General features: G+C 48.6%; 1 protein-coding gene across 2 annotated transcripts in view; it reads right to left on the reverse strand.

Annotated features, from left to right (window-relative positions):
* Nucleotides 1-17,473, reverse strand: part of LOC129858538 (catenin alpha-1-like) — a 295,543-nt gene that overhangs the window by 196,954 nt on the left and 81,116 nt on the right. For both annotated transcript variants that reach the window (XM_055927845.1, XM_055927844.1), the window contains exon 8: nt 16,946-17,149. In XM_055927845.1, coding sequence (XP_055783820.1) covers nt 16,946-17,149 — 204 coding nt within the window. The remainder of the gene's footprint in view (nt 1-16,945; nt 17,150-17,473) is intronic.

A 17,473-nucleotide genomic window follows, 5' to 3' on the forward strand; every position in this document is an offset into this window, starting at 1 on the left:
AGCTCAAACCTGGGACTGAACACCTCCCTCTGCAACTGGATCCTGGACTTCCTGACGGGCCACCCTCAGGTGGCGAGGTTAGGCACCAACACATCCGACACGCTGACCATCAACACGGTAGCCCCTCAGGGATGTGTGCTTAGCCCCCTCCTGTACTCCATGTTCACCCACGACTGCGCGGTGTTAGAGCACACGACTCCCAACACCATCATCAACTTTGCTGACGACACCACAGGTGGTAGGACTGATCAGTATCCACATTACTGAGTAATTAACACACACACAACCACAGTTGCGGCGGAAACGTCAGCGCCTCATCTCCCTCAGAACCTCAAAAAGTTCTACAGCTGCACCATTGAGAGCATCTTTACTATCTGCATCACCGCTTGGTACGACAACTGCAAGGCCCCCGACTGCAAGGCGCTAGACAGCGGTGAGTAGAGCCCAGTACATCACCGGGGCTCCCTGCCATCCAGAACCTCTACACCAGGTAGTGGTGAGTAGAGCCCAGTACATCACCGGGGCTTCCTGCCATCCAGGACCTCTACACCAGGTAGTGGTGAGTAGCGCCCAGTACATCACCGGGGCTCCCTGCCATCCAGGACCTCTACACCAGGTAGTGGTGAGTAGCGCCCAGTACATCACCGGGGCTCCCTGCCATCCAGGACCTCTACACCAGGTAGTGGTGAGTAGAGCCCAGTACATCACCGGGGCTTCCTGCCATCCAGGACCTCTACACCAGGCAGTGGTGAGTAGAGCCCAGTACATCACCGGGGCCGCCTGCCATCCAGGACCTCTACACCAGGCAGTGTCAGAGGAAGGCCACTCAATAGACTGTTCTCTCTGCTTCCGCACGGCAAGGGGTAGCAGTTTTTTTTTTTTTTTTTTTTTTTTTTTTACCGTTATTTTACCAGGTAAGTTGACTGAGAACACGTTCTCATTTGCAGCAACGACCTGGGGAATAGTTACAGGGGAGAGGAGGGGGATGAATGAGCCAATTGTAAGCTGGGGATGATTAGGTGGCCATGATGGTTTGAGGGCCAGATTGGGAATTTAGCCAGGACACCGGGGTTAACACCCCTACTCTTACGATAAGTGCCATGGGATCTTTAATGACCTCAGAGAGTCAGGACACCCGTTTAACGTCCCATCCGAAAGACGGCACCCTACACAGGGCAGTGTCCCCAATCACTGCCCTGGGGCATTGGGATATTTTTTTAGACCAGAGGAAAGAGTGCCTCCTACTGGCCCTCCAACACCACTTCCAGCAGCATCTGGTCTCCCATCCAGGGACTGACCAGGACCAACCCTGCTTAGCTTCAGAAGCAAGCCGGCAGTGGTATGCAGGGTGGTATGCTGCTGTGAACATAGTCTGGAACCAACAGGACCCTGAACAGCTTCTACCCCCAAGCCATAAGACGGCTTAACAAGACTGCTGAATTGTTAATCAAATGGCTACCAGGACTATCTGCATTGACCTTTTCTGCAGTCTATTGCATCGACTATGCACATACTGGACTCTAACCAAACTCACACACATACTAACAACATCCCCACACTACATATTCCCACACACACACACACACATCTATTCTGTTGCCAGGTCACTTAACCCAGATCAATATGTACATAGCTACCGCAATAACCTCGTCCCGCTGCACATCGACTCGGTACTGGTACTTCCTGTATATAGCCATGTTACTACCTTATACACCTCTGACATCTCTTTATATTACGCTCATGCCTGTGTACCAAATGGCACTTAACTCCCTTTATAGTGCACTACTTTTGACCAGGGCCCTTACGGATCAGGTCAAAAGAAGTGCACTATATAGGGACTAGGCTGCTATTTGGGATATAGCGTGTGTCTGGTAGGCGCTGGCTGTTTGTCTCTCTCCAGGCAGGATCCCTCGCAGCGTACCAACCGACCACAGAGAAGCATAGACCCAGACCTACCAGCCACTACCACTTAGCCTGCTGACACACCGTAGGGGGGGGAACAACAACGTCTAAACGGAACAGCCTAGCAGCAGAGGGCTGGGTTTAAATACTGGGGGCTGGGTAGAAAGGAACAGGAAATGACGAGAGAAAAAGTTTTTCAAAAAATGGCAGGAATACGTGGCTAGTGGACTGACTGGCCATTAGAGCCTGACGGAATAGAACAAACAGGGTTCAAGGAGGCGGCCATCTTACTTCTGTCGCTCACCTCGCAACAGGGGTTTTAGTCTAAAGAAATAGGAGGCTAGAAAATCACTGGGTTTTTAGTCTAAAAGGGGTTTGGTCTGTATCACACATCAGGATCAAGGACTTGTCCATCTTTCCAAGCAAATGTTTTTTGAGACAAAAGTTGAGCTTAGATTGAGCTATCTTTTTCACAATAATACTAAGTATTATAAGGACATGGGCCTTTCACTTGAGACTATACAACGACTATCATCGGCTGAACTTTGGATCAGTAGAATCTGTACAATCTAAATGAGTAAATCCTCTTGATATCCAGCCTTCAACTCCAGCGTTATTTTAGGAGCAGGAGACAGTCCAAGGTTGTTTCAGGCAATGTAAGTGTCACTCCAGTCTCCTTCTCACCTCATTTAACACCTGATTAACTGAACAAAAGGCCCGTCTCAATAGGTGGTCCGGTATGTCATGGCACAAGTGGGGGGGGGCTTTTCCTCATTTCGTCTCCATTGCTCTCTATTGTTCCTAAAGCAAAAGGGGGTGGCCGATGACATCGCACATTTCCATCAGACCAAGTCCCTTGAATGCCTAACTCAAAGTTAGTAGTGGTAAAATATAATATATACAAAAAAAACTGATTTACCCTTTAGTGTATGTACTTTGCTGAATTTATACTTGGCCAATCGCTTTTAAACCGTAAAAGTTCCACAAAAACATTTATATATATATATTTTTTTTTAAATATATAATAATTTTAATTAATTCTAAAAATACGCTGGATGATGTCTTTAATCGAAGACCTGACTGACTCATTGATCCAGCATGGTGGTGGTAATAAGCTCATGAAACATCACTCCAATTTACAGTAAAGTTGGCCTGAATGGAACACTATGCTCTGCCCTATGGGCCTTGGTCAAAAGTAGTGCACTATATAGGGAATAGGGACCCATTTGGAACACAAAGCCTATTTTCACCAACGGTACAGACAGGAAAGATGGTGGGATTAAACTCACTCTACCTTTTATCCTTCTACCCACACAGGTTCATTAATTCACTATCTATTCAATTTAAGGGGCTTTATTGGCCTGGGAAACGTATGTCTACATTACCAAAGCAAGTGAAATAGATAAATAAAAGTTAAATACATTTTTAAAAAAGACAGCAAGCATGATACTCAAAAGTTCCATAAGAAATACATTTTAAAATGTCATATTATGTCTATATACAGTGTTGTAATGATGTGCAAATAGTTAAAGTACAAAAGGGATAATTAATAAAACATAGGTTGTATTACGGTAAAGTTCTTCACTGGTTGCCCTTTTCTTGGGGAAACGGGTCACACATCTTGCTGCTGTGATGTCACACTGTGGTATTTCACCCAGTAGATATGGGAGTTGATCAAAATTGTATTTGTTTTCAAATTCTTTATGGGATCTGTGCAATCTGAGGGAAATATGTGTCTCTGATAATACGAGTCTATCCTGATATAAAGGATAGACTAATGTGTGCCCTAAATGGCACCCTATTCCCTATATAGCACGCTACATAGTCCAGAGACCTAGCCACTGTTATTAGAGGATGGCTAATACCACATGATTCACCAAGGGCCGCTCAATGTTTTAACTCATGCTTTTAAAGTGCGGTCCTCTGGGATCCAATGCAGGTTGTTGTTGGGTTCTTTTTACCCAAATATAATATTTAATTCACCAAATAGGGCTACAAGTTTGAGGAGGGTAAGCAGGACTGAATTGGAAAGCTGTGTCTCTCTCCTCACATCTGCACCAGGTTGAGTGTCAGAGACAGAGGCCGACACAGAGGCCGACACAGAGGCCGACACAGAGGCCGACACAGAGGCCGACACAGAGGCCGACACAGAGGCCGACACAGAGGCCGACACAGAGGCCGACACAGAGGCCGACACAGAGGCCGACACAGAGGCCGACACAGAGGCCGACACAGAGGCCGACACAGAGGCCGACACAGAGGCCGACACAGAGGCCGACACAGAGGCCGACACAGAGGCCGACACAGAGGCCGACACAGAGGCCGACACAGAGGCCGACACAGAGGCCGACACAGAGGCAGCTTGGCTGTTGGGCTCAATGGGGCTGTGAGATGCTAATTCAGCACATTACTGACGGAGGGAACCAACTAGCACGTGACGACACAGGGCGAGTCTGAGGGAACCAACTAGCACGTGACGACACAGGGCGAGTCCGAGGGAACCAACTAGCACGTGACGACACAGGGCGAGTCCGAGGGAACCAACTAGCACGTGACGACACAGGGCGAGTCTGAGGGAACCAACTAGCACGTGACGACACAGGGCGAGTCCGAGGGAACCAACTAGCACGTGACGACACAGGGCGAGTCTGAGGGAACCAACTAGCACGTGACGACACAGGGCGAGTCTGAGGGAACCAACTAGCACGTGACGACACAGGGCGAGTCTGAGGGAACCAACTAGCACGTGACGACACAGGGCGAGTCTGAGGGAACCAATTAGCACGTGACGACACAGGGCGAGTCTGAGGGAACCAACTAGCACGTGACGACACAGGGCGAGTCTGAAGCTACCCTATGCTCTATTGTGCACTCCTCTACTGTCAATAAACCTGGTGACATTTGAAAGGCAGGCAACCGCTTTGTGCATCACAGCATACTAGGCCGTCACGGTCAATAAGAACATTGTTAATTGACTCACCTGGATAAAATAAAAGGTTAAATGGGCTACAGCACTGGGCCCATGTCACAGCACAGAGAGATGAGCACCCTGTTACACAGCACCATGAAATACTGATGCCAAAAAGTTGAACCGAGTTCAAAATGTACACGCTTAATAATATACACAAACGTGTGTGTGTGTGTGTGTGTGTGTGTAATTCAATGCAAAGCTTTCACACACCCGGTACGATGAGGGGAACGTTTCTTAGCCGGTATAATTACCACGGCAAAGGGGGGAAACCGTATTTCATCTACCTGCCAGCTCAGCCAATCAATAAAGCAAGAGTTCAACAGGGAGAGATCAGGGAGCAGGTGGAAGTCTGACAGCCTGTTAGTGACAGCTTCCTGGTTTATAGAGGTGGCCGTGAAATAGACAAAGCGGCGGGATGCTAAATCTTTCCCGTGACACATCGCGTGTGCTATAATTTGATTTAATTACACATTTAGATTAGATTACACCTAGATCTCTTTTGGTTTTGCATTCCCCCCCAGGGGGTTAACCCGTCACTCCTGGACATAGGCCAAGGCTTCCACAGGCAAAATATAAACAGAGTAACGTAAAAACCACATCTCATTTTTCAGCTACGGCCCTTCAGACCTCTCGACTTAAAATCTACACCTCCATCATGACATAGAAGAATTCGGAGCGCTGAAATGTTAGGTTTTTAGTTTTTGGATAGAAGTCCCAGCAGCACTGATTTAGTAGCTGAAATATTTATTTATTTTTGTTTTTTTGGGGGGGGGGGACTGTCCCAGCTCAGATTCAGCATCTTATAATACAGCCTTGAGCACTGGGGCAATGTGGGGATTTTTTTTTTTAAATGTTTAAATTTCCTTCTTAATGCATTTGAGCCAATCAGTTGTGTTGTGACAAGGTAGGGGTGGTAAACAGTGTTAAGTTCATGTTTTAAGTATCCCAATATTTCTGTTATTACGGGGCTATCACTCAGTCAAGAGTGCGCATGCGCAGGAAGTGGAGTCGTTGTTGGACCTGGCCTTGAGTGTAATGGCTACCTTGTAGTGTGTTCATATAGTATAGTAAACTTTGTTAAACTGGAACTTTGTCGTTGTGTCATTTCGAGTTAACAAACAGAAGCTAGCACTATTTGGTAAAAGACCAAGTCCATATTATGGTAATAACAGCTCAAATAATCAAAGAGAAACGGCAGTCCATCATTACTTTAAGACATGAAAGTCAGTCAATATGGAACATTTCAAGAACTTTAAACGTTTTCAAAAGCAATTACAAAAACCATGAGGACCGCACCAGGAAATGAAGACCCAGAGTTACCTCTGCTGCAGAGGATAAGTTCATTAGAGTTACCAGCCTCAGATTAAATGCCAGAGTTGAAGTAACAGACACATCTTAACATAATTTATTTAGAATTCAAGGCACACTTAACCAGCATGGCTTACCACAGCACTCTGCAGCGATACGCCATCCCATCTAGTTTGCGCTTAGTGGGACTATCATTTGTTTTTCAACGGGGCAATGACCCAACACACCTGCAGGCTGTTTAAGGGCTATTTCACCAAGAAGGAGAGTGATGGAGTGCTGCATCAGATGACCTGGCCTCCACAATCACCCGACCTCAACCCAATTGAGATGGTTTGGGATGAATCAGACCGCAGAGGTTAGGAAAAGCCAACGAGTGTTCAGAATATGTTGGAACTAGAGAAAGCCAATAGCGTGCAAAGCAGTCATCAAGGCAAAGGGGTGGCTACTTTAAAGAACCTAAAAATATATTTAGAATTGTTTAACACTTTTTTGGTTACTACATGATTCCATGCGTTATTTCATACATATGTCTTAACTATTATTCTACAACGTAACCCTTGAATGAGTAGGTGTATCCAAACTTGACTGGTACTGTACATATATCTCCGCAGCACAGCCACACAGAATGAGATGAAGCCATCCGCAGCCATCCGCAGCCATCCGCAGCCATCCGCAGCCATCCGCAGCCATCCGCAGCCATCCGCAGCCACGCAGAATGAGATGCAGCCATCCGCAGCCATCCGCAGCCACGCAGAATGAGATGCAGCCATCCGCAGCCACGCAGAATGAGATGCAGCCATCCGCAGCCACGCAGAATGAGATGCAGCCATCCGCAGCCACGCAGAATGAGATGCAGCCATCCGCAGCCACACAGAATGAGATGCAGCCATCCGCAGCCATCCGCAGCACAGAATGAGATGCAGCCATCCGCAGCCACGCAGAATGAGATGCAGCCATCCGCAGCCATCCGCAACCACGCAGAATGAGATGCAGCCATCCGCAGCCATCCGCAGCCACGCAGAATGAGATGCAGCCATCCGCAGCCACACAGAATGAGATGCAGCCATTCGCAGCCACACAGAATGAGATGCAGCCATCCGCAGCCACACAGAATGAGATGCAGCCATCCGCAGCCATCCGCAGCCACACAGAATGAGATGCAGCCATCCGCAGCCATCCGCAGCCACACAGAATGAGATGCAGCCATCCGCAGCCACGCAGAATGAGATGCAGCCATCCGCAGCCATCCGCAGCCACGCAGAATGAGATGCAGCCATCCGCAGCCACACAGAATGAGATGCAGCCATCCGCAGCCACACAGAATGAGATGCAGCCATCCGCAGCACAGAATGAGATGCAGCCATCCGCAGCCACACAGAATGAGATGCAGCCATCCGCAGCCACACAGAATGAGATGCAGCCATCCGCAGCCACGCAGAATGAGATGCAGCCATCCGCAGCCACGCAGAATGAGATGCAGCCATCCGCAGCCATCCGCAGCCATCCGCAGCCATCCGCAGCCATCCGCAGCCATCCGCAGCCACGCAGAATGAGACGCAGCCATCCGCAGCCACGCAGAATGAGATGCAGCCATCCGCAGCCATCCGCAGCCATCCGCAGCCACACAGAATGAGATGCAGCCATCCGCAGCCATCCGCAGCCATCCGCAGCCACGCAGAATGAGAATAAAGAGAGCTACAGACTCAAAAAAGAGCACTTTTACTCTGGTTAACTGGACACACGTCCTCAACAGATGGAGGGGAGAGGGATGACTGCAAGCTAGCTAACGTTAAACTTAAAAAATAAAATAATAAAAATTAAATCCTCACAATCACTAGTTAACTACACATGGTTGATGATATTACTAGGTTAACTAGCTTGTCCTGCATTGCATATAATCACTAGTTAACTACACATGGTTGATGATATTACTAGGTTAACTAGCTTGTCCTGCGTTGCATATTAATTTATCATCGAATCACAGCCTGCCTCAACTTCGCCAAACGGGTGTTGATTTAACAAAAGCGCACTCGCGAGAAAAACACGTACCTAACCATAAACATCAATGCCTTTCTTAATCAATACACAGAACTCTATTTTTTATTGTTTTAACCTGCATATTAAAAGTTAAAATTAATGCATTTTAGCAGGCAATATTAACTAGGAAATTTGTGTCACTTCTCTTGCGTTCTGTGCGAGCACAGTCAGGGTATATGCAACAGTTTGTGCCGCGTGGCTCATTGCGTCTTCCTAACAAAGACCATGACTGTGGTCCCGTGTGGCTCAGTTGGTAGAGCATGGCGCTTGCAACGCCAGGGTTGTGGGTTCAATTCCCACGGGGGACCAGGGTTCAATTCCCACGGGGGGACCAGGATGAATATGTATGAACTTTCCAATTTGTAAGTCGCTCTGGATAAGGATTAGGCTGGCAATACAAACGTGCCTATAAGAACATCCAATAGTCAAAGGTATATGAAATACAAACGGTACAGAGAGAAATAGTCGACGCGTCAATTCCTATAATAACTACAACCTAAAACTTCTTAACTGGGAATATTGGAGAACTGGAAAACTATTGAACCATCAGCTTTCATATGTTCTCATGTTCTGAGAAAGGAACATAAACATTAGCGTTTTTACATGGCACATATCACACTGTTACTTTTCTCCAAACACTGTGTTTTTGCATTATTTAAACCAAATTCAAGTTTTCAATATTTATTTGAGACTAAATTGATTTTATTGATGTATTATATTAAGTTAAAATAAAAGGGTTCATTGTTCATTCAGTATTGTTGTAATTGTCATTATTACAAATATATATAAATATCGGCATCGGCTTTGTTTGGTCACCCAATAATCGGTGTTAGCGTTGAAAAATCCTAATCGGTCGACCTCTAGTATGAAGGGTAGTGGGAGGACAAGGGACTGGGTGGAAGCTAGAGGGATAGAGAAGAGCGAGGGAAGGAGGGACAAAGGAGAGAGGAAATGAGGGAGAGAGGAATAAATAGTGGATAGAAGTCCATCAAGCCAGCCAGCCAGTCATGACTAACTCAAGCCCCATGCTGTAATAGCAGCTTGTCTGTCTGTCTCTCTCTCCTAACAGGTTAGCCCCCTCTCTCTTCCCCTCTACACAATCTCTTTCCACAATCAAGTTCGTTGCCATGGTACCGGGGGCGCAAGGTGGACACATATCATGTCCCCGCTCGTCCTCGGCGGCTTCCTCTCTCCATCAGACCAGTTGAGCAGCCAATCCCCTGTCAGAACTGGTCTCCATCGCCATAGTGACAGCCTCAGAGTTCTAAAGAGCTGTGTTCCACAGACAAATGTGCATCGTGCAGGGAGACAGAGGAGGGGAGACAGAGGAGGGGAGACAGAGGAGGGGAGACAGAGGAGGGGAGACAGAGGAGGGGAGACAGAGGAGGGGAGACAGAGGAGGGGAGACAGAGGAGGGGAGACAGAGAAGGGGAGACAGAGAAGGGGAGACAGAGAAGGGGAGACAGAGAAGGGGAGACAGAGAAGGGGAGACAGAGAAGGGGAGACAGAGAAGGGGAGACAGAGAAGGGGAGACAGAGAAGGGGAGACAGAGAAGGGGAGACAGAGAAGGGGAGACAGTGAAGGGGAGGAAGGACCAGTGAAGGGGAGGAAGGACCAGTGAAGGGGAGGAAGGACCAGTGAAGGGGAGGAAGGACCAGTGAAGGGGAAAGTTGTTTTGAAAAGGAGCCTATTGGATGACTAAGGCCCTGAAATAATGTGGCAGAGCCTGGAGTCGCTGCCTAAGCAAGACGGTGACTGAGACGTAGGGAGACAGGGCCATAGCTAGACAGGAAAAGGACATGCCTGTTTGGAGAAGGAACGTAGACAAGACACTTTTAGGTGACATATGGTTTGGCATCAAATATTCATTCTGGATACAAGTAGAATAAATACTAAGCTGAGCAACACCACAGAACAGGTTATTGCCGCTGTCCAATCAGATAGCATTTATGTCCCAAACGGCACCCCGTCCCCCCCACAGGCTCCAAACGGCGCCCCGTCCCCCCCACAGACTCCAAACGGCACCCCGTCCCCCCACAGACTCCAAACGGCGCCCCGTCCCCCCCACAGACTCCAAACGGCGCCCCAGTCCCCCCCAAAGACTCCAAACGGCGCCCCAGTCCCCCCCAAAGACTCCAAACGGCGCCCCAGTCCCCCCCAAAGACTCCAAACGGCGCCCCAGTCCCCCCCAAAGACTCCAAACGGCGCCCCAGTCCCCCCCAAAGACTCCAAACGGCGCCCCAGTCCCCCCCAAAGACTCCAAACGGCGCCCCAGTCCCCCCCAAAGACTCCAAACGGCGCCCCAGTCCCCCCCAAAGACTCCAAACGGCGCCCCAGTCCCCCCCAAAGACTCCAAACGGCGCCACATCCCCCCACAGACTCCAAACGGCGCCTCGTCCCCCCACAGACTCCAAACGGCGCCCCCCCCCCCCACAGACTCCAAACGGCGCCCCGTCCCCCCCACAGACTCCAAACGGCGCCCCGTCCCCCCCACAGACTCCAAACGGTGCCCCGTCCCCCCCACAGGCTCCAAGCGGCGCCCCGTCCCCCCCACTGGGGTGGGTTAGGGTCCGTTCCGTCCTCCCTGGTGAGAAATGGTCAGTAAGTGATAGGCTTCACTAGTGCGGGGCTAAGGCCGGTTCAATTCTCTGCTGCCATTACAGACACGAGGACCATTCAGCAACACCACTTAAAAAGGTAATACGTAGCTATCACACGTCGCACAGTGCACATTGATTCAATCCTTCAAGCCTCATGATACGTAATATCTATTGAGCCCATTGACCTAGTCTTCATTCTTCAGGTACAATCATCTTCCTGCTTTATCCATCATATATTTCTGTTTTGATATTCGTCAGTTGAATGGTGATCCAGTGACAGTAACCAGCACTGGGGTGGGGTACAGGAGGCCCAGTGACAGTAACCAGCACTGGGGTGGGTTACAGGAGGCCCAGTGACAGTAACCAGCACTGGGGTGGGTTACAGGAGGCCCGGTGACAGTAACCAGCACTGGGGTGGGGTACAGGAGGCCCGGTGACAGTAACCAGCACTGGGGTGGGTTACAGGAGGCCCGGTGACAGTAACCAGCACTGGGGTGGGTTACAGGAGGCCCGGTGACAGTAACCAGCACTGGGGTGGGGTACAGGAGGCCCGGTGACAGTAACCAGCACTGGGGTGGGTTACAGGAGGCCCAGTGACAGTAACCAGCACTGGGGTGGGTTACAGGAGGCCCAGTGACAGTAACCAGCACTGGGGTGGGTTACAGGAGGCCCAGTGACAGAAACCAGCACTGGGGTGGGTTACAGGAGGCCCAGTGACAGTAACCAGCACTGGGGTGGGTTACAGGAGGCCCAGTGACAGTAACCAGCACTGGGGTGGGGTACAGGAGGGCACTAGTTGTTTCATTATTCAGTCTTCATCTATTATATTTCTCACTGTTGCTATGAATACTGAACAAAAAAACGCAACATGTAGTGTTAGGCCCATGTTTCATGAGCTGAATTTTTTTTATTTTTTTTATCACAGAAACACTATAGTATGGGGAAGGTATAGTATGGGGCAGGTATATAGGTATATAACTATAGACAACGAACACAATCGCATTTTATTGATAGCAATTTGAATGCACAGAGATAGCGTGACGAGATCGTGAGACTCATCGTCGTACCATTAATCTGCAACCATCACATCATGTTGTTTCAGCATTATAATGCACGGTCCGGTCCCATGTCCCAAGGATCTGTACACAATTCCCAGAAGCATGAGAACGTCCGTGTTCTTCCATGGCCTGCATACTCAGAAATGTCATTGAGCATGTTTGGGATGCTCTGTATCCGAGTATACAACAGCACGTTCCAGTTCACGCCAATATCCAGCAGCTTAACACAACCATTGAAGAGGAGCGGGACAACATTGCACAGGCCACAATCAACTCTGTGTGAAGGAGATGAAGGAAATGGTAGTAAAACCAGATACGGACTCTTTTTCTTATCTACGCCCTGAACAGATGCATATCAGTAGTCCCAGTCATGTGAAATCCAAAGATCACGGCCTAATGAATTGATTTAAATTGACTGATTTCCTTCTATAAAACTGGAACAGTCAAATATATTTTACATCATTGCCTTTATATTTTTGTGCAGTGTAGCTTTATCAACGGAATAGCAGTCCATTCAATCCCATAGGATGATCTAGTGACAGTAGGCTAGCTAGCACTAAGAAACAGAAGCCAGGCCCGTAGGGGGGGGTGAGCCAGGCCCGTAGGTGGGGGGGTGAGCCAGGCCCGTAGGGGGGGGTGAGCCAGGCCCGTAGGGGGGGGTGAGCCAGGCCCGTAGGGGGGGGTGAGCCAGGCCCGTAGGGGGGGGTGAGCCAGGCCCGTAGGGGGGGTGAGCCAGGCCCGTGGGGGGCCGTGCGGGAGCCAGAAAAAAAGCTCAACATGTCTAAAACAAAGATGATCTGACGGCGCTCATTGCCAAGCCCCTTTCTTGATCAAGGAAAACCCCTGATAACGAGGGGAACTGCGGTTTCAAATGTTACAACGGCCCAAAACCAGAGCGCCAACGAACACCAGAGAAACAGAACAAGTTAAATACGGTTGATGGATAAGACATGACCAGCAGCAATTCCAACCACTTTGGATTCACCTGGTCAGTCTGTGTCGTGGAAGTTAATGTTTTATATACTCCGTGTATGTATGTATGTATGTATGTATGTATGTATGTATGTATGTATGTATGTATGTATGTATGTATGTATGTATGTATGTATATATATATCTATCTATCTATCTATCTATCTATCACCGGGGATTTCATCCGCTGGTTTTATCTTGGTGAACCCTGCCTGCTGCTAGCTAGCTTCACTGACAAACACAGGGATGGAATGTTAGCTACTGCCATCGATAAACATCATGTCGCTTATTTAAGATAGTTTGACAACTTGCCGATGAAGCAGCCAGTCCATACTTCAGTATGGTTTCCAAAGCACCAATCACTATGGTGTAAAAGACACCATACTGTACTGGCTCAGGGTGGAACAGGCGGTTTGCTGCTTCATTAAAACTTAAACTAAAATAGATCTTACTACAGCGGCTAGCTAACTTGCTAGCTTGCTTACGGAAGGAGAATTGCATTTAGTGTTGCAATAGCAGGTTGGTTAGCTTCTCTTTCATTTCATATGAAGTGACAGGCTCAGGCTTAACTAGGAAGTTAAATCATGTGTTGTTGTACATGATCAAAGTACAGAAATGCACTCAACTCCTCAGCGAGATACAAAATAGAGCGACTAAAACCTTCAAAATTAATCTGTTGCGCTCTCTCGGCTATGAAAAGCCAACTGACATTTCCTCCTGAGGTGCTGACCTGTTGCACCCTCGACAACCACTGATGATGATTATTAGTATTATTACTACTACTATTATTTTTTACTGTAATGTCTCACCAGCCGCCCCTGCTCTCACCAGCCGCCCCTGCTCTCACCAGCCGCCCCTGCTCTCACCAGCCGCCCCTGCTCTCACCAGCCGCCCCTGCTCTCACCAGCCGCCCCTGCTCTCACCACTCCTGCTCTTATCATTGTAATGTCTTACTCCTACTACTATTATTATTAGACCCGGCTGAACGTTTGAACATCTTGAAGAACGATCTGGCCTTAACAGCCATGTTCTGTTATAATTTCCACCCGGCACAGCCAGAAGAGGACTGGCCATCCCTCAGAGCCTGCTTCCTCTCTAGGTTTCTTCCTAGGTTCTGGCCTTTCTAGGGAGTTTTTCCTAGCCACCGTGTTTCTACACTTGCATTGCTTGCTGTTTGGGGTTTTAGACTGGGTTTCTGTACAGCACTTTGTGACATCAGCTGATGTAAAAAAAAAAAATAAAAAAAAAAAAAAAAGGGGGGGAGGCTTTATAAATACATTTTATTGATTGATTTATTCTGACAATTTGTGTGACTTGTTGCTAGGTAACATGGTAACATTCAGGGGAAGATGTTAATGCCATGGCTGCCATTGGATGCACACTCGATAACTATACAACTAGTGTTTGAGATTGTCTTGGATTGAGTGCTCAGTCTGTCACAACAGCCAGCTGTTTACTGGAGCTACCTTTCATTATGGAATACATTACCGTGCTACCTTTGCTAATCCTTTTAAATGCAGAGAGATCCTACCCTGATGACATAGGAACATCAGCCACTAGATTAGCATAGAGATCCTACCCTGATTACATGGGAACATCAGCCACTAGATTAGCAGAGAGAGATCCTACCCTGATGACATGGGAACATCAGCCACTAGATTAGCAGAGATCCTACCCTGATGACATGGGAACATCAGACACTAGATTAGCAGAGAGAGATCCTACCCTGATGACATGGGAACATCAGCCACTAGATTAGCAGAGATCCTACCCTGATGACATGGGAACATCAGACACTAGATTAGCAGAGAGAGATCCTACCCTGATGACATGGGAACATCAGCCACTAGATTAGCAGAGACAACCTAACCTGATTACATGGGAACATCAGCCACTAGATTAGCAGAGACAACCTAACCTGATTACATGGGAACATCAGCCACTAGATTAGCAGAGATCATACCCTGATTCCATGTGAACATCAGCCACTAGATTAGCAGAGAGAGACCCTACCCTGATTACATGGGAACATCAGCCACTAGATTAGCAGAGATCCTACCCTGATGACATGGGAACATCAGCCACTAGATTAGCAGAGATCCTACCCTGATGACATGGGAACATCAGACACTAGATTAGCAGAGAGAGATCCTACCCTGATGACATGGGAACATCAGCCACTAGATTAGCAGAGATCCTACCCTGATGACATAGGAACATCAGCCACTAGATTAGCAGAGATCCTACCCTGATGACATGGGAACATCAGCCACTAGATTAGCAGAGATCCTACCCTGATGACATGGGAACATCAGCCACTAGATTAGCAGAGATCCTACCCTGACTCCATGGGAACATCAGCCACTAGAGTAACATCACCCCTGACGAGGCTAAAATAAAGCAGACTGGAGTTGAGGAGTGAACGTCCTCCAGAAAGCAAAGTGTTGAACTCAGAAATAGATTATCTCTGTATCACCATCTATACAGAGACTCAACAGTGACATAAACGTAGACAATGCTATATACCTGACAGAGACCGATCCTTCCAGAACCCTGAGAGATTACCAGCCAGTTCCTTTCTCACCTCTTCTACCCCCTAAACAGTTAAAACAGGACCCTGAGAGATTACCAGCCAGTTCCTTTCTCACCTCTTCTACCCCCTAAACAGTTAACACAGGAGGAAGGCCCCGCGCAAACCAGTATAAATCCACTAAACAATGTTGATTTCACAGAGACAATGTTTTTCCCCTCTAAGCAATCACTAAGTAGACCCAATCCAGATTGATTACAAGGCTAAGTCCTAAAATTGTGTATTTATCATTCTGGGAGAATAATGGGGTCTATTGAATGATTAATAGATTTCAAGAGGCCAATTATTGTGAGACTAAGAAATTCTTGTTCCCTAATCGCTTGATAAATGCTTCTTCATGTTTGTACAGAAAAACAAGTGTGGGGGACTGGGGAGGTGACCCGGGCTAGAGGGGGACTGGGGAGGTGACCCGGGCTAGAGGGGGACTGGGGAGGTGACCCGGGTTAGAGGGGGACTGGGGAGGTGACCCGGGTTAGAGGGGGACTGGGGAGGTGACCCGGGCTAGAGGGGGACTGGGGAGGTGACCCGGGCTAGAGGGGGACTGGGGAGGTGACCCGGGCTAGAGGGGGACTGGGGAGGTGACCCGGGCTAGAGGAGGACCGGTGCACATTTGGCCCAGCGTCGTCCGGGTTAGGAGAGGGTTTGGCCGGCAGGGATGTCCTTGTCCCATCAGGCACTAGCAACTCCTGTGGCAGGCTTGGTTGGATTGTGTTTCGGAGGACGCACGGCTCTCGACCATCGCCTCTCCAGAGTTCGTACGGGAGTTGCAGCGATGAGACAATACTAACTACCACTTGGATACCACGAAATTGGGGGGGGGGAATTAAAAAAAAAAAAGAGGGGGATTGGGGCGGAGACCCAGGTTCAAACTCAGTCACACTCAGAGACACTGTTGAGCAAGATAACTACCTACCTGTCATGTCCATGAAGAGGAGAAGATATGGAGAGGGGAGAGGAGTCAGAACAGAGAGGAGAGAGGAGAGAACAGAGAGGAGAGAGGAGAGAGGAGAGAACAGAGAGGAGAGAGGAGTCAGAACAGAGAGGAGAGAGGAGTCAGAACAGAGAGGAGAGAGGAGTCAGAACAGAGAGGAGAGAGGAGAGAGGAGTCAGAACAGAGAGGAGAGAGGAGAGAGGAGTCAGAACAGAGAGGAGAGAGGAGAGAGGAGAGAACAGAGAACAGAGAACAGAGAACAGAGAACAGAGAGAGAGAGAGAGGGAGAGAGGGAGAGAGGGAGAGAGGGAGAGAGGGAGAGAGGGAGAGAGGGAGAGAGGGAGAGAGGGAGAGAGAGAGAGAGAGAGAGAGAGAGAGAGAGAGATGTGAGGTGAGGTGAGGTAGAACAGAGGGAGAGGAAAGATAGTGGAGAGGTGAAACAGCAACTGTGTGAACGTGATGAGACTTGCACTGCGTCGATGAGAAACCCGTGTAGATGGAGAAGATGAGGCCCCCCCTCTAGCCCGGGTCACCTGTCCATAAGCTGGGTTAGTAGCAGAAAGAGATGACACTTACATTGCCCATGTACTCGGACAGCAGGTCCTGCAGAGCCTGACGGACAGAGTTGCACTCGGCCACGATGCGCTCGCGCCGGTCATCACGGGTACAGGACGAGTCGGCCATGAGGGCGGCGCCACTGATGATGCTCTCCAAGCGCTCCTCCAGAGACGGGCGGAAGCGCTCCTCGCTAAACGCCAGGGGGTCCACGATGATCTGCTTCTGTTGGGTTAGAAAACCAGAGGTCAGAGGTCAGAGTGGTAACACATTCATTCTCCCCACCAGAGACGCGGGTTCAACCCCCACATCAACACCTTTTCTCCCACCCAGATGTATTCTGTCTCAAAGAGTCCAAACACCTCCGCCAAAAAAAATAAAACATTTTAATTTTTAAAAAAATATAGAAACAATAAATGAAACTTCGAAGACGAGGGTCCATCCAATGATTTGTTTTATCATGGAACAGAGAACGAGAGAGAGAGAGAGAGAGAGAGCAAGTGTGACAGACATTACAGAAAAACAGAGAGTAAAAGGCATTTAGTACCA

Source organism: Salvelinus fontinalis, chromosome 6 (assembly GCF_029448725.1).
Source record: "Salvelinus fontinalis isolate EN_2023a chromosome 6, ASM2944872v1, whole genome shotgun sequence".
Classification (NCBI taxonomy): Eukaryota; Metazoa; Chordata; class Actinopteri; order Salmoniformes; family Salmonidae; genus Salvelinus; species Salvelinus fontinalis.